The sequence below is a fragment of the Pimephales promelas genome, chromosome 1 (assembly GCF_988280905.1).
Source record: "Pimephales promelas chromosome 1, fPimPro1.hap1.1, whole genome shotgun sequence".
Taxonomy (NCBI): domain Eukaryota; kingdom Metazoa; phylum Chordata; class Actinopteri; order Cypriniformes; family Leuciscidae; genus Pimephales; species Pimephales promelas.
Window position 1 is genome coordinate 43,876,084 of NC_142769.1, and position 27,987 is coordinate 43,904,070.

Genomic DNA, 27,987 nt, shown 5'->3' on the forward strand with positions numbered 1-27,987 from the left:
ATATGCATTTAAGAAAAAAATATTATTTATATATAAAATATTTATATTTATATATAATATAAATTATATATAAATCTATATACAGTATATACATGAAAATATTCCTTAAATATATACAAGCATGTGTGTGTATTTATATATATAAAATAATTATACACAGTGCACCCACATATATTATGTAAAAACAAACTTTTATTTTGGATGCGATTAATCGCGATTAATCATTTTACAGCCCTAATAAAAACATATTTAAATATTGTGTATATATTTTTAAATGCTTGTTAAATACAGGGTATTTAAAGTGACAGTATTTACATTATATAAATTATATTAAACATCTAATTCACTAAATAGTTTTCGAATTATCTGCAAAATTGACATTTTTAAACTGCGTTCTCTTACAGAGGGATTGTGGTTTTAAGAAAGGCAATTTTATGATTTTAGCTCATTTTATCCTCCTCTAGGGGTGTTAATAGGCCTTGGTGGGACATTTGATCATCTTTTCTCCACAAATCTTGAGATATCTGAAAGTGTCATTTGACCGACTGTTGATGATTGAAAATGCAGATACCTGAGATTCATCTAAAACTTGACAGACAAGTAAATCCTCCACTGAGGTTGTATAAGTTTCCTATTTCAAACAGTTCTGTGCCCGTAGCACAAAAAAAAACGCAAACAAATCAAATGTCCTGTAAAATCTGATCCCCAGGGCATCAAACACATACACTAAATAGCAACACCCAATCAACATTTATACGCTTTTGATTGAGGATTCAGATAAAAACACAAAAGATTAAAAAAAAACACACTTGTAAAAACAATATACGGCAAATAATGCAGCAAGGCTAATCCTCTGTTGACAAAAATAAGTTTAAGACACTTCATAACTTAGATCTTTAACAATATGAAAATGTACATTTTACAACAATAAAAACACCTGCACACATTTACTGCTGCTTTAAAAGCGTCTTCGCATTGTTTGTTGCACAAAACGTGATAGAGCAGCAGTCTGCATATCTGTCGGCTTGTTTAAAGAGCCAATCACTGTGAAGTTTCCCAGCTGTCTGTGCGCATGCGTTTGACTGAGTTCTCCATCTCCGGCGATGATCTAGAGCCCTGTGCTGATGTAGCGGTGGCCGTGTGCGAGTCCAGTCGCTGGTCCTCGCGGTCACTGCCCTCATTTGAGCTCACAGAAGAGCTGAAGCTGTCGGCAGGAGAACGGCCCACTTCCTGTGTGGAGTTGGGCCGCGGCCTGGTGTGGATGGTGGGGTACAGCGGGTGTCTGGGGGGGGACACGGGCTCGGATTTGATGCTGATGGAGACGGCAGAAGAGTCAGAGGCCTGAACTTGAGGTTGTGTGGTTCTAGAGATAACAAGGATGGTTATCAGTATTTACAGTACCATTAAAAAGGTTTCGGTAGTTAAAAAAGAAAATATTCATGACGAATGTATTGAATTGATAGAAAGTGAGAGTAAAGACACTTGCAATGTTCGATTTCAAATTTTCTTGGAGGAAGAAATGTATCAGGGTTTCCACAAAAATACTGCAGTGTTTTTCAATACTGATAATAATATGATTTTTTTTTCCTGAGCAGCAAATCATCTTATAAGAAGGATTTCTGAAGGATCATGTGACACTGAAGACTGGAGTAATGATGCTGAAAATTCAGCTTTGCATCACAAGAATGAATTACATTCTAAAATACATTTCAATAGAAAACAGTTACTTTAAATTGCAAAAATATTTCACAATTTTACTATATTTTTGATCAAATAAACGTAGCCTTGATGAGAAGTCTTGGTGAGACTTCTTTCATTAAACATAAAAAAATCTTACCGACCAGTTTAAGAAGGTCAGGCTTTTTTTTCAACTTTTGAATAAAAGAGAAAAAGAAAGTAGCTACTGAAAGAATGGCAAAACTGCTTAAACCGGTTTTACAGCTCGGAACAGATGTAATAACTCCACTTTCACTTTTTTAAGTGAAAAATGTCAACTTTTTTCAGATTTTTCAACTCTTCTCTTGAATGACAAAAGACTGATTTGCCAATTTCCTGTTCACTTGTTCATTCGACTTTTGGCGTATAATCTATATTAAACTTGCAGAATCAACAATAAAATCTATGTTGATTCAACGACAAGCAGGAGAAAGAGACACATTTAGCAGTTTAGCTTAATAGACTCCCATTCATTCTGCACTCGGCCGCGATCACCTCCAGTGGAATTCTAATTATGGAACTGCAACCAAGAGGATACACAATGGGGCTAATAGGAAGTGCCAAGGCTCTCCGTTATATGGGCTCTGGATTTACGCTATCCGACATCTTCACCACACTCAAGCAATCCCAGAGTTTTACGCTATCCGACATTTTTTAAAGGTAATGCTTCGCAAAATATAGGCCCAACTAAATTTGTTTATGTCTGCGGAAATCATTTCACTTCAGACTGCTTTGTGAACGACTTTGCTAAAAAGTTTTTATTCGCGGATGGATCAGTACCAACTGTCATGATCCAGCACCTCATTTGCATTTAAAGGGACACACACAGAAAAGTCGCGTTTTTGCTCACCCCCCAGTTTTGACATGCTAATATATATATATATATATATATATCTTTGGAGTATTTTATACAAAAACTTCACATTCACACTCTAGGCCTAGAGACATCAGAGACTTATTTTACATCTTGTTGTAGCATAAAAGGTGCCTTTTAACACTTTGGGTGAATGACGGAAAATCATGCCTAAAATGGATCACATTGTGGCATCACACCTCTATGTCATGTTCTCACCTCTGAGAACTGAACCCTGGCTGACTATGTTGGCTGTGTTTCCATGAAGACCCTGGACCGGATGTGACATCGTCTGATGAACCGAAGCCGTGTAAAGAACTGGCCTCTGCACTGCTTAAGGCAAAATCTGTACGGAATGAAAGAGTTAAATAGTAAAATAGTCTGTTGTAGTGATATGAGGTCCAGGGGAACAACACCTGGTGTTATTAGATGATTTATTATGTTTAGGTCAATAATATACCTGTACTGAATGATGAGGTCATGGCTGAGTACACAAAGCCCTGGGGATGCAGACTTGGGGTTGCCATGGATACCACAGGTGTGGCCAGTGATTGGCTGGACTGAGAATTGTCTATTCTCTGAGGTTTAAATAGAAATGGTGGAAGATATTTACAGACAAAAACAACAAAATTATATTCAATCTATACTCATTAGTCAGTATTCATTATCTATACATCACTATTCATCACACATCATAGTTTAGCAAAATGAAAAAAAATGCAGTTTTTCTGAATAAAACATTATCAGTTGGATGAATGATTCAGGAAGACGGACAGACAGACAGACAGACAGACAGATAGATAGATAGATAGATAGATAGATAGATAGATAGATAGATAGACAGACAGACAGACAGACAGACAGACAGACAGACAGACAGACAGACAGACAGACAGACAGACAGACAGATAGATAGATAGATAGATAGATAGATAGATAGATAGACAAATAGATGGATCTATAGACAGACAGACAGACAGACAGACAGACAGACAGATAGATAGATAGACAGACAGACAGACAGACAGACAGACAGATAGATAGATGGATAGATAGATAGACAAATAGATGGATCTATAGACAGACAGACAGACAGATAGATAGATAGATAGACAGACAGACAGACAGACAGACAGACAGATAGATAGATAGATAGATAGATAGATAGATAGATAGATAGATAGATAGATAGATAGATAGATAGATAGATAGATAGATAGATAGATAGATAGACAAATAGATGGATCTATAGACAGACAGACAGACAGACAGACAGACAGACAGACAGACAGACAGACAGACAGACAGATAGATAGATAGATAGATAGATAGATAGATAGATAGATAGATAGATAGATAGATAGATAGATAGATAGTAAATAGACAGACAAATAGATGGATGGACAGACAAATGGGTGGAAGGAAGGAAGGAAATATGGAATATGTGTCTTAATTGTCCAAATAATCTTTTTTTTTTTGTAAAAAAAAAATTGTAAAAAATTAAAGCTTTGTCTGTAATGTGTCAAAGAACCACTAGATGGCCTCAAAGCATGTAAATGATGAACACTAGGCAGCTGGAATAAAAGTGATTTTCTTCCAATTTTCATGACCTAGTCCTCGATAATAAGTCATTTTTTAAAAGCTGATCTGAATAAAACATGATCAGATACCAAATGCTCCTCTCCTTCTTCTGGCAGCTTGCAAGAAAAAGATTTAAGGGGCGTTTTAAGCAGGTCAATACTCTCATTGTCTAATGATTTCAGGATGTTTCTCTGACACATGGCAGATAAAGCATCTCTCACCAGGGAAGAAGCGCTGCTCTTGCACGCAGGAGGAATGAGGACTCTCAGATCAGGTTTGAGGCCCACTGAGGACGAGCCTTGAGGTTTCGCAGAAACGACTTTTCCCATTCTACTTCCTTCCGAGCCACCGACGAAGCCATTGGCTGAATAAGGCACAATAAAAAGGAACATTATTACAAGTGTGAGTGAGGTGTAGGTTAACATAGTTATTGGTTAGCATAGCTAATGTAGTAACATAGTCTGATTATGTTTCTATTATTTTTGAAAGAAGTCTCAAAAATAAAAAAGAAAGATGTTTATCAAGGTTGCAATTATTCTAGCAAAAAAAAGATGCGTGTGAAATATTATTACAATATAAAATAAGCATTTTGTATTTGAATATATTTTAAAATGTAATTTATTCCTGTGATGCAAAGCTGAATTTTCAGCATCATTACTGCATGTCACATGACCCTATGCTGACTTGCTGCATCATTTGATTGAAAGAAATTTCAAAAGAACAGTATTTATTTGAAATACAAATCTTATAAATGTCTTTACTTTGATGCATCATTGCTAAATAATATAATTTTTTTTTTTTTTTTTTTACTGAGGAAAAAATCGGAATTGTTTTCTATGGTAATTGACAGCATATAAAGAGCTTCACTTGTCTTTAAACTGGAGTATTTCATTAACACAGAAAAATGGCCTCAGGAATGCAGAAAGAACTGGATAAAAAAATCAACTTCCACGAGGTTGTGACCTCACAGCCCACACCAGGTATTAACAAACTTTCATAGATGGTTAAGAACAAGTACAGTATAGTGAAAATTTGATGGCTTCATGCTGATAATACAATAAATCTGTCTACAAAATACAAATCCTGCTCTTTAAGAAACATTTATGACATGTGGATGATGAACAGCACAGTTCTTTAAACAAACTGTTACTTGGTGGAAATGTATCATCACGGTCAGACACATTGTATAAGTTAACCGAAAAAGCACCTACCCACATGACTGGAGTGCACACCATTTGGAAGTGGGACGTCTGAGGAACCATCTAAACATAAAATAATCAAAGAAACAAAACCTGTTAAAGACACACATTAATGTTTCATTTCAAAATATACAAGACTGATTATAGTTCCTTAAAGACATAAACACTATGAACCAAAGCAATTTTGATATTTACCATATAAAAATGAATCATCAACCACTGGCATTCAAAACTACCTCAAAATCTCACTGGAATTAACATCGAACACCACAGCATTATGATGGCATTGCATTAAAAAAAATGTATGTTAATGGTGTAGATCCTGACCCATGACAGCAGTGCTGTTGGTGCTCTGGAAGCCGTTGGAGGACAGAGACAGTATGTTCGCCCCGCTGAGGGACACTGGGGTGTCCAGTGAGCTGTCTGTACTGTAGGAGGTGGTGGGGTTGGGGACGGGCAAAGTCAAAGGCATGGAGTAACTCTGGTGACCCAAAGCAGCCGGCTGATGGAGACAATATTGAGAGAGACGTCCAGGGATGAAGTTCGATTAAAGGCACAGTTTGTAAGTTTCATCACCTTTGTATTGTTGTTTATGGCTATTTTATTAATTTATTTATTTAATAAAATGTATTATTTATTCAATTTATTATTATAAATGTATTATTTATTAATTTTATTGAATTATCTATTTTGGTCAAAACAATCGTACTAAAATACATTTGAGTGTGTTGAAAGTTTTAAAGTTACTCTTTGCGTTCGCTCATGAGACACCAGTTCACACTGCAGTAAGCTAGATTGATATTAGAATGTCATATTAATAAAAGCTGGATGACTTGTGTAGCTAAATGGCATGTAGCTACTTTTAAAACATATTATATGGTGGAGAAAATGGTGTATTGCTGTTACTACAAATACAACTCTTTCTGATTTTTGCTATGTTATCCACTTGACAAAATAGAGTAAAGGTGTTTTGCTGGAAATCAATGACGTCACTGACACGGGCTGTTACACTGGTTAAAATAGCTGATTTCCCTGAATTTAAAGTCCCCCTTGTGGTGAAAATCAAGCTTCTAATGTTGTTTAAATGTCGATGTGGTGTTTTTAATATGCTTTAAGACAAATTATGAGCAAATTCATCAGTCGACATCATTGCTGAGTATTTACTCTTTAAAACTACAGTGAACCAAAGACAGTCTCAAAAGCACGGTTTGAAATCGCTGGTGTTTCTGACGTCACAATCTACCTTGTAACCGATCAGATCAACGTGTGAGCATCAACGAGTGAGCAGGTGTGAGTGAGTGGAGGTGGGGCTAATTTACATATTCATAGAACCGCGTATACTACAGGAGGCGAGGGTGTAGTAGTTCAATTCAAGCTATTTTAATGCATGACAAATTTTTAATGTATAAATATGACATTTTGGAGATCAAAGATGAGTTTTAAAGACTAAAATGACCGACTACAGGGGGACTTTAAACATTGTTGGAAGTACACAAGTCAACAAAATATATAACATTGTTTGGTTTTTGGATATTTTAATCCAAAAATCCTACATATTGTGCCTTTAAACAAGAAAACATTTCAATTTTTTCTCAAATTAGAATCATGATAATAATAAAAAAACATTTTATTTGCTATGCCTTTCTGGATGCAGGACCGTCACTAAAGGGACATGATTCCTATGAAGGGGCCGGGGGGCTGCTTTTACCAAGCGGCAACATTCTAATCTGAAAAATGAAGCCTACCTGGAAGTGCGATAAACTGCAATACATCGAAAATCCGCTAGAGGGCGGTCCCAAAAGGGAGCAAATGTCCATATACCCCATGTTAAAATGTCCGTTTTCACAGCATAAATTCATATGTTTACAGTTTGGTCCTATGGACTTTTATTGTAATCCTCAATATGTTCCTCGTGCCTGACAACTGTGAGGGGGGTGATTCACCCCGGGTGAATGTTTTTCTAGCTCGTTAGTTTAGATCGTAATTAGATATAAAATGTATGACAAATAAGGGCGGTTAACTTTGATTGACAGCTGATAACGGGCTGCGCCGAGTGGAATTTGACGTCTCGGCCATGATCTGACACAACACATCATACCACCTCTGTATCCTTTCTGAACATTTGTATTTCGTATTTCCCAAGATTTTCCACTATGGCGTCGCCCATACCCCCCATAAACAGCCTCAAATCCGTTCTTCAGAAGTCTATGGGTGACGTAACAGACGCTTTGTCCATATTTTTACAGTCTATGGTCTCTACATACCGTAAGTGGTTGCTAGGATGTTCTTGATGGTTGGAACAAGGCTTTCAAAGACATTCAAAAACATTGGAATAAACAACATTTTTACTACCCCAAACTTTTCAAAGGTAGTGTACATAACAGAGATGTCATGAAGAACTAAAAAAAACCCACGTATCACACTTTGCTTACAATTTTATGATTCCTCATCATATTGTCAAACTCTTCATTAATCTTCTGATATTTCTCCTCTGAGTGAGGCGTGAGGACATAAGATGATTCTGGATCTGGGCTGTCACAACCTCTGTGTTCCTTCTTGCTCAGCACCTGTAGAAAACAGCAAAGAATAACGTATGATGGTATTAAAAATCGACATCACATTGGAAATGAGTACAGGTATTCATTCGATGCCGAATATTTTCAGACCTGTTACAGAACATTAGTGTAAATGCAGGACAGTAGATTAAGGGCCCTCTTGTAGCAGTTTAAGAGCCCTTATGAGAATGAATGAATGGAAGTCAGAAGCTTATCTCATCCTCAGGTGTCTGTAATGCTGTAACTCTGTGAACTGGGCTTATATTGCAACAATGACTTCAAGAGTCCACCTAAGAGATTCTGACTCTCTATTAATCTGGAAAACAAATCTATGCTTTAATAGTAAATAAATCAAACCCCACCAAAAAATAAAAAAATAATGCAATGACTGATTTGACAGGATCTGCCACAATCAAATCATCATAACCGACTCCGTTGGAGAAGTTAATGCATTTCAAGACCACTTTCGGTCTAGTCATTAAGTAATCAACGTGAAAGGGTCCTCCAATGGTAGACCTCCAATAAAAGTTGATAAATACAGTTGATAAATAAAAGTTGTTTGTATGTATGTCTGACTGTTAAATAAAAAAAAAAATAGAACCATCAAAACTTCAATAATGTTTTTCTAAAAGTTTTTAAAATGCTTTAAAAAAATAGTTTCAGGTTTGCTGTGCTTGTTTGTAGGACAAGAAAATTATATTGTGATCATATCAATATGGCTATGAAATAATACTTTTTTAAATATATTATCATTGTAATAATCCTTTTGTACTGTAAAAATAAAAATCGAGCATTTAATATTAATGATGATGTCTATGTAAAATTAGCTCTAAACACATCAAAACTGTTAAAAAGGATACGTAATGTATTAGAAACATGATTGATTTGTGATATAAGATGCAGAATTGTGATGCTTTTGTTTTACGGATTCAAATGTCTCTGTATTCCCCTTTACTGTTTTCTCAATAAATAAATAAATAAAATAAAAAAATCTATATAAAATTTAAAAAAAAAAAAGTTGATAAATACACAAAAAATTACACAATAATCACTGAGAAATCGAAATGAAATCTTCTGGTATACTATAGAGGAGAGACACATGAAAAGCAGGAGGCAAAAAGCTAAATTCTTACATTTCAAATTAATTTGTTAGGTTTATTACTTTTCTTCAACTTCAAGATAGCCTCCTTATATTGACAGAATTTCAAATAAAAGCTCATAGCTATACTACATTTTGCATTCAAATATACTGTAAAACAATAGGGTATGCTAATGTGAGACCAGAACACATAACTTTGATTCAGAAATGCATTCCCAGTACACTGAAGCGATAGCGTTAATAGATGCTAACGGGTGCAGCGCTTGCCAAAAGTGCCATGTCCTTGACTGATAGTATCTCAGGTTTCCTCGGTATGAATGTTGGATAAGACTAGATCTTTATTTTTAGCTACAACCAATTAGCACCACTCGCAGAAAATCTGTTCACATGACTTTAGCTACAGATAGCTGAACATTCACCATCTCAATAGAATTTACAATCACAACAAATATTGCATGTAGAATAATTTGGTAATTTAAGACAAAAAATGTACACAGTACCAGACTTACGGGTCAAAAGTTTGCAATTATTTTTTTTTTCTCCCATCAAAAGACAAAAGTGACAGTAATGACATGTATAATGTGAAAAAAAAAAAAGATTTCTATATCAAATAAATTCTGTTCATTCAATCCTGATTTTTTTTAATCAGTGACCACAAAAACATTACACAAAATAAAACTGACACTAAAGACTTGAGTTGTTAAAATATATTAAAATAGAAAAAAAATCTTTAAAATTATAATAATACTTCACAATATAATGTTTTTACTGTATTTTGGTTGAAATAAATGCAGCCTTGGTGAGCATAAGAAATATATATATATATATATATATATATATATATATATATATATATATATATAAAATATATAGAAAAAATATTAATTATTCCAAACTTTTTACAGGTAGTGTATGAGTTGCTTTGGATGAAAGCTTCTATAAATAAATCTTAACAAAAGGAAAAGCACAGAGCAGCCTTGGCTAGCTTCACATGTTGATTGTAAATGGAGCAAATGCATGAGACAATGAAGATGTCATTTGAGCACATGCCTCACAGAAGACCATGATCTAAAATTACTCGAGATGCAGACACAACTGTTTGTTAACTGCATTAGCAAACCAGCCAATCAATTCTCAACGGATAAAGTCTAGTCCCGCCCTACATTTGTTCTTGTTTGAGAAGCTGTTTCACTCGCTCGGATACACTTCACAATAGGGAAGAAAAGACTACCGCAAATTCCATTTCATGCCGACTTTAAAATCTTTTTCAGTCAATTTCATTTAATTTAGCTTTTGAACTGTGTAGCCACTTACCTCCACAATGTCAGAGTTGGTTCTGCTCTCGTGTGGTTCATTGTATTCTGTGTATTTCAGCAAGACTTTGTCCATATCCGTGCTGGCGTACTGGAAGAGCTTGTTGGAGCTGTTGAAGATAATCAGGGCTATTTCACAGTCGCAGAGAACACTGAGCTCATACGCCTTCTTCATCAGACCAAACTTCCTCTTCGTGAACGTCACCTGTGAAAATGATAGGAGAAACAGCGGAGATCAGAGCAACCTCCTTAAAGGTGTATATGTTATCATCGACGTCATAGATATCAAATAAAGAGCTCAAGTAACTGTTCACCGTTGACTGATGGGGTTTTTGCACAAACCAAAAGATACATCTGAAAAAAAGCTACCTCTAAAAACAGAGAAAATCTTACCGACACCAAACTTTTAAACAGTAGTGTAAATCACTCAAAGAAAAGGTTCTAGATAGAACCTTAAAAGGTTCTATAAGCGCTACGTATTTGAAACCCCTAAAAGGTTCTATACACCTTTTAGGGGTTCCAAATTCTATATAGATTCCGTACTTGGCCAATAGAACCTTTTACCAAAAAAAAAATGGTTCTATATAGAACCATTTTGTAGTTCCATATATGAAGTGGGGGATGGAACCATTTCTGGTTCTAAATAGAACCATTTCTTCTAAGAGTAAAAAAATATTGTTGGTTTAACTTAAATGAAGTAACCTGGTTGCCTTAAAATTTTAAGTTCATTGAAATAGAAAAATTGAGTTAATACAATGAGGGAGATTGATTTAATCATCAGAAACTCAAAATATTATGTTTTCTGAACCAAATCAATTATTTAAGTTGATCTGACAAAAGAAAAAATGTTGTGATTACAAATAAAAAGCACTTTTTTTTTTACAGAAATTACTATGATTCTGTGCTGTTTTTTTTTTTCTAAGTGTATGTTCATTAATAGTATCAGAAAAAGTCATTCTTCATGGCCATCTGATGGGACCCAGCTGTCAGAGTTGCCAGATCTTCTCATGTTTCCTGCCAATTATCGCCCTCCCTAAGGAATCTCAAGCACTGCTACCACTTCACAGCTGAGGGACACATTCTTACAACAGTGCATGAACTACTGAGAACAAACTCCAGCAATGTTTGTTGTCAATTTACAAGAGTATAATCAGATTTGAAAAAGCTTCAACATAGTTCCAGAGGGGAATGAAGAATTATTAGTGCTTTTTGGATAATAAAAGAAAATGAATTTACAACGTGCAACAGACTGAAACACTGAAAATGGACTACAGTAATGATGCTGAAAAGTCAGATTTATCATGACAAGAATAAATAACATTTTAAAATATTCATCACCATAATAATATTTCACAATATTAATGTTTTCACTGTATTTTTGACCAAATAAATGCAGCCTTAATGAGCATAAGAGACTTTTCTATCACTCTCGTATAAAATAAATTACAAACACTCACTGGTGCGGTACTTTTTCAAAAGGTGCACCATTGTACTTTATTTAGGGTGCACATTAGTATCTTAAAGGTACATATTATTACCTGAAGTGCACACCTTTTGAAAGGTTTTTTTTTTTTTATTAAGTTTTTACCACTTTTTTTTCCCAGTGAATGATCATGCTAACAGGAAGTCTTACGGCTTTTTACATCAGGCCTTAAAGGGATAGTTCACTTTGAAATTAATTTTTGGTACGTTTTAGCTTACCTCAAGGACATCCAAGAAGTAGGTGTCTTTGTTTCCACAGTATTTTCAATTTTGACAGTTTTAGGTCAAACCGTTCTTGTCTGTCAGTCATATAATGGAGGTCTATGGGGTTCACCTCAAAGAGCATGCACAGAGAATTAAAATTAAACGAAACGAGCGGTTTGTGTGAGAAAACGAACAGTATGTATATTGTTTTTACCTCTTGTAATAATCACAGTCACGTCCAAGTACTCTGAGGGCGAGGGCGCTTCTCTCTGCGCAGGCGCCAGCCCCGGAAGTGATCTCTCGTGCATGTACGTCACTCATTGTGATTTCAGAAGTGTTTCCCTTCTCTTGTGAAGATCTAAACATATTTAGATATACAGGAAAGACGATTTTTATATATCAACTGTCACGGTGCGGGTGCAGGCAGAAGGACAGGCTGACTCCAAAAGGCTTCAATACAAAAAGGTTTACTAATAATAAAGTTCAGATACAGGCAGGAAGACTGGGTAACACCACGTAACATTAAACATCGACCGACAAAGACTGACTAAAACAGAGGGAACTAAATACACTGAAGAATCAAACATAATGAGGTGAAGACAGGTGAAACAGATGAACAGGACGCTGAACGGGAGGCTGATGAGGGAGTGAGTTCAGGTGTGCAGACAAGAGGATCATGGGAAGTGTAGTGCTGGAGACGCAGACAGGATGGTGCAGACGAAGACTGTGACAGAACTCCCCCCTCCCGGGAGGCGTGACCTCACGCCGCATAACAGAGGAAGGAGGGGGGACGAACTGGGGGCTGGGCGGGGCGTGGCCAGGGCGGAGCAGGCTGAGGGCGTGGCCAGGGCGGAGCAGGCTGAGGGCGTGGCCAGGGTGGAGCAGGCTGAGGGCGAGACCAGGGCGGAGCAGGCTGAGGGCGTCCCCAGGGCGGAGCAGGCTGAGGGCGTGGCCAGGGCGGAGCAGGCTGAGGGCGTGGCCAGGGCGGAGCAGGCTGAGGGCGAGACCAGGGCGGAGCAGGCTGAGGGTGAGACCAGGGCGGAGCAGGCTGAGGGCGAGACCAGGGCGGAGCAGCTGGAGGGAGGACCCCTGGTGGAGCCGATGGTAGTGGGGCTGGCAACACCAGGGGGCCGACTGACAGGGGCGGAGCGGATGGGAGAGGAGACCAGGGTGTAGCTGAGGGACCGACGATGATGGGTGCTGAGGAGGGACCGAGGGAGCAAGGGGACACCGCAGGCTCTGGTGACCGAAGTGCTGACAGGGGCACAGAGGGACACGGTGAGGTCAGAGTGCGTGAGGGCTGACGGGTGACTGGAGGGAGTGAGGAGTCCAACTGAACCGGGGGGGTGACATGACGGGGCGGAGCCAAGGGAAGGAAGTCCAAAGGTGAAGGGAGGATGACGAGGGAGTGCAGGGAGTTCGGAGGGACGAGGGAGCCTGGCCGAGCTGGTGGACTGTGGGACCATGGCGGAGCTGAGGGAGGTAGCAGCCACGGGGGAGCCGATGGGACCGGGGGCCGAGGAAGTGTCCAGATAGAGGAGGTGTGAAGCGAAGGCCGGGGATCCAACGACCCAGCTGGGTCAGGGGAGCTGGCAGACGGAGGGGCTGACGGATGCATGACGGGAGGAGGTGGGAGAGGGAGGCTGGGTGGGATCCTGGTCTCGGGCTCTGGCTCTGGTTGGACGGTCTCGGGCTCTGGCTCTGGCTGGACGGTCTCGGGCACTGGCTCTGGCTGGACGGTCTCGGGCACTGGCTCTGGCTGGACGGTCTCGGGCTCTGGCTCTGGCTGGACGGTCTCGGGCTCTGGCTCTGGCTGGACGGTCTCGGGCTCTGGCTCTGGCTGGACGGTCTCGGGCTCTGGCTCTGGCTGGACGGTCTCGGGCTCTGGCTCTGGCTGGACGGTCTCGGGCTCTGGCTCTGGCTGGACGGTCTCGGGCTCTGGCTCTGGCTGGACGGTCTCGGGCTCTGGCTCTGGCTGGACGGTCTCGGGCTCTGGCTCTGGCTGGACGGTCTCGGGCTCTGGCTCTGGCTGGACGGTCTCGGGCACTGGCTCTGGCTGGACGGTCTCGGGCTCTGGCTCTGGCTGGACGGTCTCGGGCTCTGGCTCTGGCTGGACGGTCTCGGGCTCTGGCTCTGGCTGGACGGTCTCGGGCTCTGGCTGGACGGTCTCTGGCGCAGGCTGGACGGTCTCTGACGCTGGAGTGGGGCTGGTGCCGTCATCCACGGTGAAAGAAGATCCACATGACACCAGCACCCACTCCACATAGGCCGCAAAGTCCCCTCGAGGCCCGTCTCCGGGCAGGCGTGCCTGGGTTTCAGCATTTAGGCCTGCCCGGAAGAACACACAGAGGCTGGTAACATCATAGTGAACGTGAGGTACCAAATCCAAATACCTCTGTGTGTGGGCCTCGAGGGATTGATCCTCCTGCTCCAGGAGGAGAATCTGTACAGCGGCTAAATCCATTATTAAATCCCTTTTAGGGGGTCGGTCGATCTGTCACGGTGCGGGTGCAGGCAGAAGGACAGGCTGACTCCAAAAGGCTTCAATACAAAAAGGTTTACTAATAATAAAGTTCAGATACAGGCAGGAAGACTGGGTAACACCACGTAACATTAAACATCGACCGACAAAGACTGACTAAAACAGAGGGAACTAAATACACTGAAGAATCAAACATAATGAGGTGAAGACAGGTGAAACAGATGAACAGGACGCTGAACGGGAGGCTGATGAGGGAGTGAGTTCAGGTGTGCAGACAAGAGGATCATGGGAAGTGTAGTGCTGGAGACGCAGACAGGATGGTGCAGACGAAGACTGTGACATCAACAGACAACGTTGATTTTTTTTCGCAACCGCGCAAGAGATCGCTTCCGCCGCTTTCCGGCAATGCGCAGACTGAAGAGCCCGTGCCTTCAGATCACTTGGACGTGGCTGTGGTTACAAGAGGTAAAAACTATATAAATCGAGTCATTTATGAGTCATTAAATCATGTTTAATTTGGAATAATAATTATCAGAAAAATAATCTTAAGAAAAAGAGCGCCCAGACAAGATAGGGTCTGTGTAGCTGTAGATCCCAGTGCAGACAAGGTAAATTCAGGCCTGTCTCTGTGGTTTTGCTGTGAGTGATGGGCATCAGGGGCAGAGAGAGAGAGAGACTATACAAGCTCTCAGATTGACTAGTCTTGTAATGAGAGACGTGGAGCGCTGAACTGCTCTCATTACTGCGACCACACCACAGGGACTGCAGTCCGCTGAGGAACACACACAAGAGCTCCTGTGTGCAGACACATGGAGTCCGACCTGTGCATTCATTAAACACGGTTGTGAGACATGGGGCACTCCTGAGCGGTCATTCAAACAGAAATAAATCACTTATGTTAGGATTGAAGGTGTGGGACGTTCCTTGTGCTCCAATGGTCTACAAAGATGAAGGGGTTTGTAAGAAATCTTAAAAAAAAAAAGAAGACATCTAAACAGATTGCGCTTATGACGATACATTTGGCTGCCTCTGATGCTGTTCATTAGAGTGGGAGTACACGGGAATAGTAAGGACTTGAATGGTCAGATAGTGGTTTAGTGAAGAAACATTCTGAATGATTTAGTAAATGAGCGAGTGAGTCGCTTCAAACGAATAACTTTGTGTCTGATTTGCCTTTTTGACCAATTCCTTTAAAAAATAGTTCATAATACTGTAGCTATCCGCTCATGAACAGGACTGTATTGGTCTCTGTTGTTGTGTGCAACCAGCAAGGAAATGATTCCAAATCTTAAGGTTGATATCTGAGACCAGTAACAGCAATATTGTTCCTGTGACGACAAAGCTGAAATTTTAGCATCATTACTCCAGTCTTCAGTGTCACATCATCTATAAGAAATCATTGTAATATGCTGATATGCAAGAAACATTTATTATTATTATCAATGTTGAAAACAGTTGTACTGCTTAATTTTTTTTATTTTTTTATTTTTGATTCTAAATTGTTTTAATAATTTACTGTATTTTATTATTATTTTATTTTATTATTATTATTTTTTTTATTCTAAACTGTTTTAGTTATTCTGATTTCTTTTGATTATTTTAATTTCTTCTATGTAAAGCACTTTGAATTGCCATTGTGTATGAAATGTGCTATATAAAAAAAACTTGCCTTGCCTTTTTTGGAAACCATGATACATTTTCTTCATGATTATTTAATGAATAATAAGTTGAACGAATGAAATTGAAATATTTTATAACTTTATAGAAGTCTTAACTGTCACTTTTGGTTACAGTTTTTTTTATTCGCTTTGGTACTATTTTCACAAGTAAGGTGTACATTTTCAAAACTCTTAGTGCTAATATCACAACAGATCATCAAAAGTGCACTTTTTTCAAACATTTCATCATGTTTTCAACTGTGTTAGTACAATTCACACAATCACAAAGTATCCTTTTCACAACACAAAATAAGTGTTTCATCTACATTATTGTTTCATTCACAGTAACTGCCTTTCATAAAGCTCTTACTATCAAACTTTTGATTTGCATCTCTTTTTGTTCAGTTTAATACTTTTGTCTATTATTTAATCCAACAGATCTTAATGGTTAATCAATTAATCATTTGGTAAACCTATAGATTTTCATTTCAGCAATATACAGTATATGGATTTTGAGAACTACAGAAATAAAATGTGTGTTTGTATGAATATTTAAATTACATAAAACCAGTAACCACACATGATGAATACTCGTTATAGCTAAATTTTTTTTCACATAGTGGTGACCAGTCTGACCACAATTGGCCACTATGTACTGTAATACTGTGCACTAAATGTTATGTTTTGTTCTTCTTTAGTTACATTTCATTATAGAAAGTATACCTATGTTACAATTATATCTGAAAAATAAAAACTATAATTTGCCTAAATGATTGTAAAGGATGTCTTCATTGATCCTTCATTTGATTAGGCCAACATATATGATGGATATTTGGAAATTATAGATTATGTAAATGTTGGGTACTGTAAGTGTATTGCCTAATGTTACAGTACAACTGTGTAATCTGTCTTTTATAGTACTGTAGCATATTCATTTCAGCACTTCTAAGGCCGATTTGAAACATGTATCTTGCATTGTTTGCTGTTGGATGAACTGATTGTTAAAAGTACTAAACTGAAAGAAGACCATATTGTTGTGTTTCAGTGATTAAACCAAATGTTCTCATTACATATTACAATAATCTTGTGTTTGAAATAATTATTATGTGGACTGAAAACATGTGCAACTGACTGAAAGCATTACATCAGGTTTTGAAAGAATGACTAGCTGCGTTACAAGTGTGATCAGTTTGGATTTTTGAAAATGTACACCTTACTTGTGAAAATAGTACCAAAGCGAATAAAAAAAAACTGTAATTTAATGCATCTCTGCTGAATATACATTTTCATTTCTTAAAACAACAGTTGTGTATATGATATGAACAGTAGTGTATATAGTCAGCATCATTTTTGCAAATGACTGAAATGGACATTTATCAACACAACATTTATCTATAACAGAACATGTGCAAATGTGCCTCTTTGAAGATTTAAGAACTGATTCAATGTATGGCGAATACATTAGTCTGTTGAAGTAGCAACTCAAAGCTTTCTTATATCTATTTACAGATCTAGATAGACTTGGAAAACAGCGGAAACATTTTTTTCCCTAGAAGATTTGTAAAGCAGACGTCCTCATGTTAACTTACCTGTCTGTTTCTCTCATCCATAATGCGGGTAATCTGTATCTTCTTTCGGCCCATTGTCACTTCCCTTTCTTTCTTTTTGCTAATGGAAATCTTCTTTTCTCGCCCGTGGTTATGGTAGTTTATGTTTTGGTAAACCTCCTCTCTGCATTCTTCACCACAACAGAACCTGCAAGAGATGCAAGGAGATGTTAGGCACTGTACAGATTTTACATGAACAAATAAGAGTCACCGATGACATAAAAACTTGCAAGCAACATTTCAATGAACACATTTTCGATGTCCATTTTTCTCCCTTGTAACCTGATTTGCTGGCTGGTGTGAGCAACAGCAATATTATCCTAAACACACTGGATTATAAGAGCGGGAAAAGTTTATCATTAACCTGAATTCAAGACAATTTATTTCCCAATAAAACCACATCATACAGCTACTAGTGCACATAATCTACCACAATCCCTCATACGTCTAAAATTACAACATGTCATTTGGGGAATCCTGAAAGAAAACCATCCATCATCACTTTAATTTCGTTTCCTTCTAGAACTGTACAATATACACCCAAGCCCAAGAGAGAGATAAAACATCCATGAAGGTCTTACTTTTGCTTGTATTTACTCCTCACTCAGAATGCTTTCCAAGAAATGTAAGAAAAGATCACTCCAACTGTTTATGGAGTTAATAAGATCTAAAAACCGGCTTAAAGGACTTTTTTTTTAAAGTGGGTCCTTTGGAAACCTGTTTGTAGAAAATCCCCACCTGATGTTCCCAATGAAGGAGCGGATCTTGAGATCTGATGGAAGACAAAGGAACAACACCCGTATTCCTGCACTTTCACACCTTCCCGCTCAGCTCCACCGTTACCAGGGCAACCAACGAGATGCCTTACATGCGATCCATCAACTCTAAGTGAAAAGAGAAGCCTGTTTAAAAGAAGGAGCCGATGTGATGTATACAGTATATCACTGTATATTTCAGCAATGTTTAATAGGAGTGGATTCAATGCGAAAAGAAATTAAAATATGGTGTTATACAAATTGCCATATCACTTCACAAGACAAATGTTATAACTTTTTTTTTTTATTGTGAATTATTTACCAAACAGATGAAATGCATGTGGGAATGATCTGCTATTCAAATCCTAAGAGATTCATCATGCAAATACGTAAGTGAATTTCACAGCAACGGTGAGATAAATTTTGTGACTCTTCTGCCATCCAGGTTTTGCATTAATGTAGTTTTGCATAGTGGTACTTTCACTTGTTTAAGAGGGTTTGCATCTGTGGTTAATAAACACCAGTTTTCATGATGGAAAAGCGCATCCATCCATCCTTATTCCTATCTATCTATCTATCTATCTATCTATCTATCTATCTATCTATCTATCTATCTATCTATCTATCTATCTATCTATCTATCTATCTATCTATCTATCTATCTACAGCTATCTATCTATCTATCTATCTATCTATCTATCTATCTATCTATCTATCTATCTATCTATCTATCTATCTATCTTTATTCCCATCCATCCATCCATATTCCTGTCTGTCTGTCTGTCTGTCTGTCTGTCTATCTATCTATCTATCTATCTCACTCACAGATAAAAAAAAAAAAACATAGTTTACAATGAGTGACTCAGATGGATGAATGTTTCCAGCAGACCATTACGATTCAGTCAGAAACACCACTGGCGATATCAGACAGCACACAGACATGACATAATCTTACTTATAGCCTAGCTCTGGCCTCCATACATAAATCCTTCTTAATAATTCATTACACAAAACATGAACTCGACATTATACCCTGTGGTCTTATATGAGGAGGACTGCATCCAACCTACTTGGCCTCGTCTGTTAATTAAGAGTTGTGGGATTGTTTCCATAATAAATGCAGGCTGACACAGATACGTTCCCAAAACATCTGGCTTCAGGGGTCTCGTGTCTTCTTTCTTTTGTTGTTGAACATTTGCTATTCAAAGAGATCTGTATATGTAGTTATTTCTATTATGATGTAATTTAACTAGATTGTTTTATTGCATGAATGTTTGTTGAAGTATTCAGACAGATGGCTTTACAAAACAATATACTGAGTTTCTTGAGTTTTTGGAAATGTAATCAGGGTTTAATTGTAACAAGCTCTGGACGGGTTTATTTAAAACTCACAACTGCCAGAAGAACGTCTGTAACTGTATAATCGGTTTGGAGTAGTCCAAAAACAATGACGTTTGCAGCTAATTTCAATATGATCCCAAAAGTATTCATAGATACACTACCATAAATGTTTGGGGTCGCTTTTCAAAAGAAGTCTCTTAAAAAAAGTTGCTTCTTTAAATTTTTGAGTACTTGGAATCAACTTGGACGTTTAAGTAATTTCAACATAAATTTACTGTAAAAAAATTAATTAAATCTTGTATAACTTAAAAATGAAAACTGTCACTTGCCCGTATACGGGCAATCTAAATTTACTTCACACTATATTACTATTAAATCCTAATTTAGTCATGACAAACTATTTATCGTTGGAAAGGTCTAAGACTCCTAAATAGATATGTTAGCGCTGTTTTTTTTCTTACAAATTGTGAATGAACAGTAATATATGAATTTATGACAAGAGTGCGCATCAAAAAATCGACGTCATTACAGGAGTTTCTGACCTTTGTCACAAAAAGTCGACGCACACACTTTTAATAATTGAAACTTTGGTTTTTAGTGCTAAAAGTTCATTATAAAACAATTAGTATTTGTCAATAAAAAAAAGATATAATTATATTTTAAAAAGTAAGGTAAGAAGTCCTCTAAAAACTATAATATCTTATACATATAAATATATATTTTATTATTATTATTATATCACATATTTTAGTAGTTATCATAAATTAGGTATCATTTGAAAGCTTACAAACTTAGAATTCGTCGTGTGAAAACCATTTTGAAATTGGACGTTGCGTTACCATAGAAACTGTATTTTTTTTATTAGGCCCCTCCCCTTTTGGGCATCATCTTTCATAATTTATTATCAAAACCTTTTCTAATCTTGACAAAACACATATTGTCAGAAAGGTGTGAGTCTCAAGGTTCCATATTTAGTGACAGAAGTAATAATTGGATAGAAATTTATTATGCGTGACAGGTAAAGGGTTAACTTCACTTATTTTGATGAGTTAAAGCAATGTAAAAACACATGTTGTCAACTTATTGATCATATCATTTTTTACAGTGCAAGGCTGCATTTTTTGATAAAAGAAATACAATAAAAAGTGTATTTTGTGATAAAATTTTTTTTTTTCAATGAATAAAAGGTTTATAAAAGGCATTTATTTAAACTTGAAATATTTTGTAACATTATAAATGTATTTGCTATCACTTTTGAATGCACCCTAGCTGAATAAAGTATCATTTTAATATTTTTCAGAATTTTTTTCCTTTTGCTGTGACATCGCAATTGTAAAATATGAATTAACTTTGAGAGATTAAAGTCACAATTATATGAATAATTAATAGCAGAGAAATAACATTCCAGTGAGAAATAATAACCTAACAACTGTGAGATAAAAAGTCGCAATACGTCACAGCATAGAGATATGAAGTTGCAATTGTGAGATATATGTAATCACAATCCGAAATGTGTACGCAGCAGAATACCAAATAAAATGAAAGAGATCATCCTGCAGAAAAAAGCATGGCACAAATCATTGAATAAATGAATTCATCAACCTCATCTTGCACAGAAAGAGCTCAACTGTTGTACATTGACTGGTCTGTCCAAAACACATTTAATAAGATCTGCCAGATATCCCCAGACCACTTTTCCTTAAAGTGTTTTTGCAAGAATATCAACTCCTCGGACTTGTTTTTACTCTTTCGTTAATATTCTGCACCTTTCAGCAAACAGAAAATTTCCTATTTATGGTACGACTTAAGCACACACAACCAAAGAATCCCCGCTGAGTCCCAGACGTAAGAGCTACTGACAGACTCCGTCCTGCTGTGCTTGTTCATGATATCATAAAGCTCACACTGAGAACTAATGTACGCTAATCTCATGCTGTCTCTCAATTAGTTTGGATCTGGAATGTCTCGACCTGAAACCATCCTTTATTTGGTTTATCTGGTCAGCATATGAATGGATGCATGCAATGAGCAGGGGCACAAAGACCAGTTTTCTGTCCTTAGTTATTGCAGAAGAAAGTCTAGTCTTAGCCATTACAATAGCAACTGATGTAGATATACCAAATACTGACTACATTGTTTGAACAACAGGGCTGCCAACTTTTGAGTTCAGCTTGGAGTGAGAATCTTGATTTAATCTCAATTAATTTGGATATATAGTACTCTCAAGCCGGGGAAAAAACCTTTCTTAACTAATGTTGTAAACTATACAGGGAACCCTGTCAGCTGGTACATTATGTCCCCTCCCCTGTAGTCAATCCCTTAAAAGTCGTTTTTGATCACCAAAATGACATATTTAAGCGTTTTCTCCTTGAAAAAAGATTCTTCATGCCTTAAAGTAACTTCAATGCAACTCTACAACCTTGCCCAATTTAGTATACGCAGTTCTATGAATATGTAAATGAGCCCCGCCCCCACTCACTCACACCAGCTCAGAAATCCACTTGTTGACGATCGCACTTTGACGAATTGGTTACAAGGTAGTTTGTGAGGTCAGTAAGTCATATTGTCATAAGTCATAAATTTCAGTAAGTCATATTGGTTCCCTTTCAGTCGATCACATTCAATGATACGTCAGAACTGATAACGTCGCCGCTCTCTCTTTCAGGGAACGAGGATTAGATACGTCCGTAACCAAGGCGTTCTTTCGACATACCATCTGAGGTTGCTACGTGTATATTTCGTGCTATAACTAGAGATGATCGGTTGACGTACGCCCAACGCTGCAGCTTTGCTTGAACTGAATACAGCTCATCTTAGTTATACAGTGTGGATATTCAGTCCTAAAAATAAGACTTGAAATCAAATCTGAAGAACTAGCTGCGTGAACAAAGCCCAGATTGTGCAAAACACATCCTGAATGGAAATAATTGCCAACAAATTACACATTTCAACAACAAACCCTCAACACTCTGAATAAGCAACGATTACAAGAACAATTCCTAGTATAAAATATAAAAATCCTGGCACACAACACAATCAAGTTTATTTTTCTCCCTGTACCTGCAGAAATCTACTTGTTAGGCCCATAATGTTTGAACCGCTATGCAATTCGCCCATTACAGGGTCAAAGGTGACAGCAAAGAACCTTTACAGATCTACAGAGGATTGCTTTGAGGAATCGGATTAAAAGAAGACTTAGTCAACTCCAATTAGATCAGGGAACCTCATCCTCCATATTGACTATAGGTCAAAAGGGTGTACGGAAATGAAAAAAGACAGAACTGATGGTGAAAGTATGGACGAACTGCACTTAAGTGAATCAGATCTTAATCAGGTTCTAATTCTGATCTAAAATGTCAGTCAGTTGGTCATTATCACTTACTCAGAGACTGTATGCTTATTAGATGGTTATTTATCAAATACTCTTTTGAATGTAAATTGTTTTATAACATTAGAAGAAAGGGTGATGCAAGAAAATAAACTATTCTCTGGTCTGAGTAAACTAGTTTGGAGCCCCAAATCGGCTTCCTTCCCAAGATACACCCGGCTAAACCTCCACCTTTGACCAGGCATAACTCGGGAGCCAAGAGGACTTAAAGCTCCAGAATCCCGGTGTGGGGTGCCCATTAAGAGGCCCCCCTAAGCCCAGAGTATGGAGCCCCAACTTGGCTTGACTCCTGAGATAAACCCGGTTAAACTTCCAGCTTGACTCCAGCTACAACTCAAGTCAACACGACTTAAAGGGATAGTTCACTTTGAAATTAATTTTTGATATGTTTTAGCTTACCTCAAGGGCATCCAAGATGTAGGTGTCTTTGTTTCCACAGTATTTTCAATTTTGATAGTCTGTCAGTCATACACTGGAGGTTAAGGGGGTCCACGTCAAAGAGCATGCACAGAGAAGTCAAAATTAAACATGATTTAATGACTCGTAAATGTACTGATGCACTGATGGCCTGAGACACGAAACGAGCGGTTTGTGTGAGAAAACGAACAGTATTTATATGGTGTTTACCTCTTGTTAACAGCCGTCATACTGATCTGAATCAGATGTCCAACTGAACCGAACTGAACCGTCTCCAGACGTTTCGCCCGAAGTGATCTCTCGCGCGCCTACGTCACACATCGTTTAGACGGAGATTTCGGAAGTTTTACCTTTCACTAAACATATTTAGATATACGGGAAATTACGATTTCGATATATCTATATAATATAGTATTATATAACGAGTCATTAAATCATGTTTAATTTTGACTTCTCTGTGCATGCTCTTTGACATGGACCCCCTTAGCCTCCAGTGTATGACTGATAGACAACAACGGTTTGACCAAAAAATGTCAAAATTGAAAATACTGTGGAAACAAAGACACCTACATCTTGGATGCCCTTGAGGTAAGCTAAAACATATCAAAAATTAATTTCAAAGTGAAATATCCCTTTAAGACTGCAGACCACCGGCCACCAACACCTATCCATCCCACCCAGGGCTCTAATCAAACATTAGCAAAAGGATGCATGCAAAAATAATTCAACTGCAGAATGCCATGAGAGAGGCATGTAATAATATTCTATTCTTCAAAAATACCCCCAACAAAATTGCCTTCCCAATTCTCACAAACTAACCCTGGATAATTGTTTCTTACACCATTTTATGAGAAGACACTAAAGATAGCACAATGAAACAATATGCCATGTCACTTAAGTTCACAAAAGAATTGTATTCTGTATTATACTGTACGTTACCCATTGCCAGACAGTTTAATAAAGCCTGGAGTAGTTGGCAGTCCAGTCCCAGAGGCACAGCGCCAACCCTCCTCAAGCCCTCAGGTTTGGCTGCGATCACTAAATCTTAACAGTCTGTCTAATAAAGCACACTCATGCTCCTTCCTCAAATCTAATGTACAGTTTGAATTGGCAAGGCGCAGACGTTTCAATTTCCACTTCACAAAAGAAAGCTTCTTGGGTCTGCAGGAAGCCAGACTGGGGAGCTAATATTTAGAGACAATTATATTTGATTTCTGTATTTATCAAGTATAATTTCTAAAGGATGGTAAATCTATTTAGTTTTGAACATGTGGAGCGGCGGTCGGGCAGAAGGCAGACAGAGGTCTAAGGCTGTGTTGTTGGAACAAGACCCCACATGAGAATGAAGTCAATTCTTCTGAAGTACAGACAGCTCAAAAACACATAAAGCCCATGCGAAATGGTATGATATATTTTAAAAAAACATGCATATGATAGGTTAGATATCAAATGTAATGGATTGAATATAAAAAAACAAGCATTAGTTTGAAAGAGTCAATATAACTAGGTAAATAGGTACATTTTAACATCATAACACAACAGTAGTCAGAATATATGAAGTACATTTTTCTGTGGCTACATCAATGCCAATAAACAGTTAAACTTATGAAGTTAAGTTAAGTAGAGCTTTTCTTCTGAACAATTTTGTTTCACGTTTACATGAATTGCATGTCAGGCTAGATTTTTAGTGTTCACACCATAGGCAATGTAACAATGGACATAACATTTAAAATTTAGAAAGCATCACACTATATTTTTGCCATCATTTTGAACAGTAATAAAATAAATAATTAAATAAATGCCACTTGATATTTTCTTATAATGCGTTGGTATTTTTAAGCGTGGCTTTAAGTGTCTATTGACCCTTATTTTAAGTGTCTATAGACAATTACAATTATTTTTATTTTCCAAAATTGCCTAATATGTTGTAAACTGACATCAAAACTCACTGTAGAAATTATACGTTCTTTGTTAATGTATTATTTATTAGCTAATCACGAGGCGATAGCCGACTCTTAATAAACAAAAGTAAATGAAAACCAGGGTTCTCAAGTCTCACGCATTGGCCGTGAGACACACTCATTTCGACCGGTTCACACGCTCACACGCCACACTGTGTATTTCTCACGCTGAAAATGCAATGCCAACCAAGTTGTCCTGGCTGAAAGCTTTCTAACGTTGTATACGAGGCGCAGGCAAACAAAGTGAAGTTTCCTGCCGCCAGCGCGTATCTCCGCCAGATTGCGTTCGTTACTAGGCAACATATATGCGCGCTGCGTGCACCACTGATCTATACATGACATGTCATTCAGTAGCGCGAACACACGGAAATGGACGGAACATCCTCGGCCACCTTACGTTCGTTACTAGGTAACCAAAAATATCGCGCGAACACATGTGTCGTGATGGAGAAGAAGGTAAGTTGGAAGAAGCTCGTCTAACATTTTTGGGCTAGAACATTTAATATGTAGGACATCGTACATTATTATTGATGCTGTCAAAAACTCTACAACTACTTTGCAACCAGGCTCAGTTTGGCTATCTTATGTTATCTGAAACTAAGAGAAATGTTAGTGGGTATGGAAAGGAATGAAGATTTACTGATTTTATTTTAAATTATATTATACTGTAATATTAATAGTCTTTCTAGTTACATTAAGGATGTATTACAGCAGATTGCTCTGGGTAATATTTAATCATTGTCATAATGTTGCATTTGTATTTTTCAAAGATGTCAGGAAAAAAGCAGAAAGATATTTTGTCATTTTGGGCACCAAAGGGTAAGCCCCCTAAAAAGGTTGCCAGATTAGAGGAGGAGACAGTGGAAGAGGTGGTGCACTCTAATCTGTCCATTTGTTCTCAATGTCCCACCACACAATAAATCATTCGTCTAGATAGAAGACGCATTCAAAAATCAAAATGCAATTTTTAAAGATTTGTTTGAAACTGTTTGGAGCAATTTGTTATATTTTTGGTTAGCTAGCCTATATTTGTAATACTGCATTAAAGAGTATTTGATGTGATGAATTGCTCTGTCATTTATCAGATTTACTAATTGTTATAATTTTAATTTGTTCTGGTTAATTATGAACAATGGGTAAAATTGGGGGCGGTGATGGGTGGGGCGGGGCTTCATTATGGCTCCTCCCCTAACCGCGTGTGATCTCACTCCAAGCTTTTGCTCAAACTTGAGAACCCTGTGAAAACATTTTTTTACATTACATTATCACATTATTAAAAAATAATTTATCACACATAACATACGACTACAGTACAATTTGATTAACCCTTTTTTTAGAAACCAAAGTGGCAACTTTCTATCTTCCATCTAGCCCAACATAACTGACAGACACGTTCAACAACAAAAACACGTAAAAGCGACGAATGCTGACGTCACACACTTGCTCGTAACTTAAGTAGGCAACGGTTATCAACGAAATTAGTTAGCTAATTAAATCACTGTGTAATAACGTTACTTAATGCGACTTATTAATTCACCAACACGCATTTAAATCCACATCGCTACACCAGAGAGCAGAGTTCTCACCTTCAGTCGGGCGCCTTCGAGTAGCAGAAGAAAGACAAAAGGAGAAACAGCAGGAATCATGTACACGGTATAATCCCGAGTCATTGTTGGACTCGTGCACGCGCTGCTCGCTGCTCCTCCCTCTACATCAGTGTGTCCTTCAGAGACCTTCCACTCCACCTCACAAACACACACACACACACACTATCTATCTATCTATCTATCTATCTATCTATCTATCTATCTATCTATCTATCTATCTATCTATCTATCTATCTATCTATCTATCTATCTATCTATCTATCTATCTATCTATCTATCTATCTATCTGCAGAAGATACATTTGTGCATACATAAAGAATTGTGTGAGGAGCTAGAATAATTAATTTTATGCACAGATGTTGTTTATATCGTGTGAGGAAATATGAGCTCTCTCTCTCACACACACAAACACACTTGAAGGAAAAGCAAAACAGATAAAGGAAATGTTACAGTAAACTACTTTGAATCTACTTAACTCTAGATTACTAAATGTCATCAGTTTTGGTGAGAAGATGAAGAGCAGGAGAGACATGTGTTGGCCTGTCACGGGGAATATATAGTGTCAGGGACAGGAAAATATATCACAAACATGTTTCATTCAGGGTGATTTATGAGATGTCTTCATGTTAACGGTCTCCGTGAAGTCAGACTTGAGCTTCTTCCAGGCTGAGGAACAAAAACATGGAATTAAATAAATAAAATCACCTAGTATAAAATCTCACAATTACTAAGGTTATAAGTAATATAACAGGCGCTGAAGTATTTGCAT

At 37.7% G+C, this 27,987-nt stretch overlaps 1 protein-coding gene across 4 annotated transcripts; it reads right to left on the reverse strand.

Annotated features, from left to right (window-relative positions):
* mef2ab (myocyte enhancer factor 2ab) lies at positions 1–27,362 on the reverse strand. Of its 4 annotated transcripts, XM_039658350.2 has the most exons (12): positions 27,198–27,361; positions 18,488–18,633; positions 17,732–17,897; positions 10,318–10,521; positions 7,782–7,916; positions 5,677–5,851; positions 5,362–5,412; positions 4,372–4,514; positions 4,240–4,266; positions 3,030–3,147; positions 2,789–2,915; positions 1–1,363 (listed from the first exon to the last, which is right to left on the reverse strand). In XM_039658350.2, exons 3-12 carry the CDS (start codon positions 17,783–17,785, stop codon positions 1,042–1,044), a joined length of 1,356 nt encoding a protein of 451 aa, XP_039514284.2. In that variant the 5' UTR covers positions 17,786–17,897; positions 18,488–18,633; positions 27,198–27,361; the 3' UTR covers positions 1–1,041. The 4 variants fall into 4 exon arrangements, with proteins under 4 accessions (XP_039514284.2, XP_039514289.2, XP_039514288.2 ...); XM_039658355.2 differs by lacking the exon at positions 18,488–18,633 and having other exon boundaries at positions 27,198–27,362; XM_039658354.2 differs by lacking the exons at positions 18,488–18,633; positions 27,198–27,361 and adding an exon at positions 18,331–18,480.
* Positions 27,363–27,987: the final 625 nt, after the last annotated feature.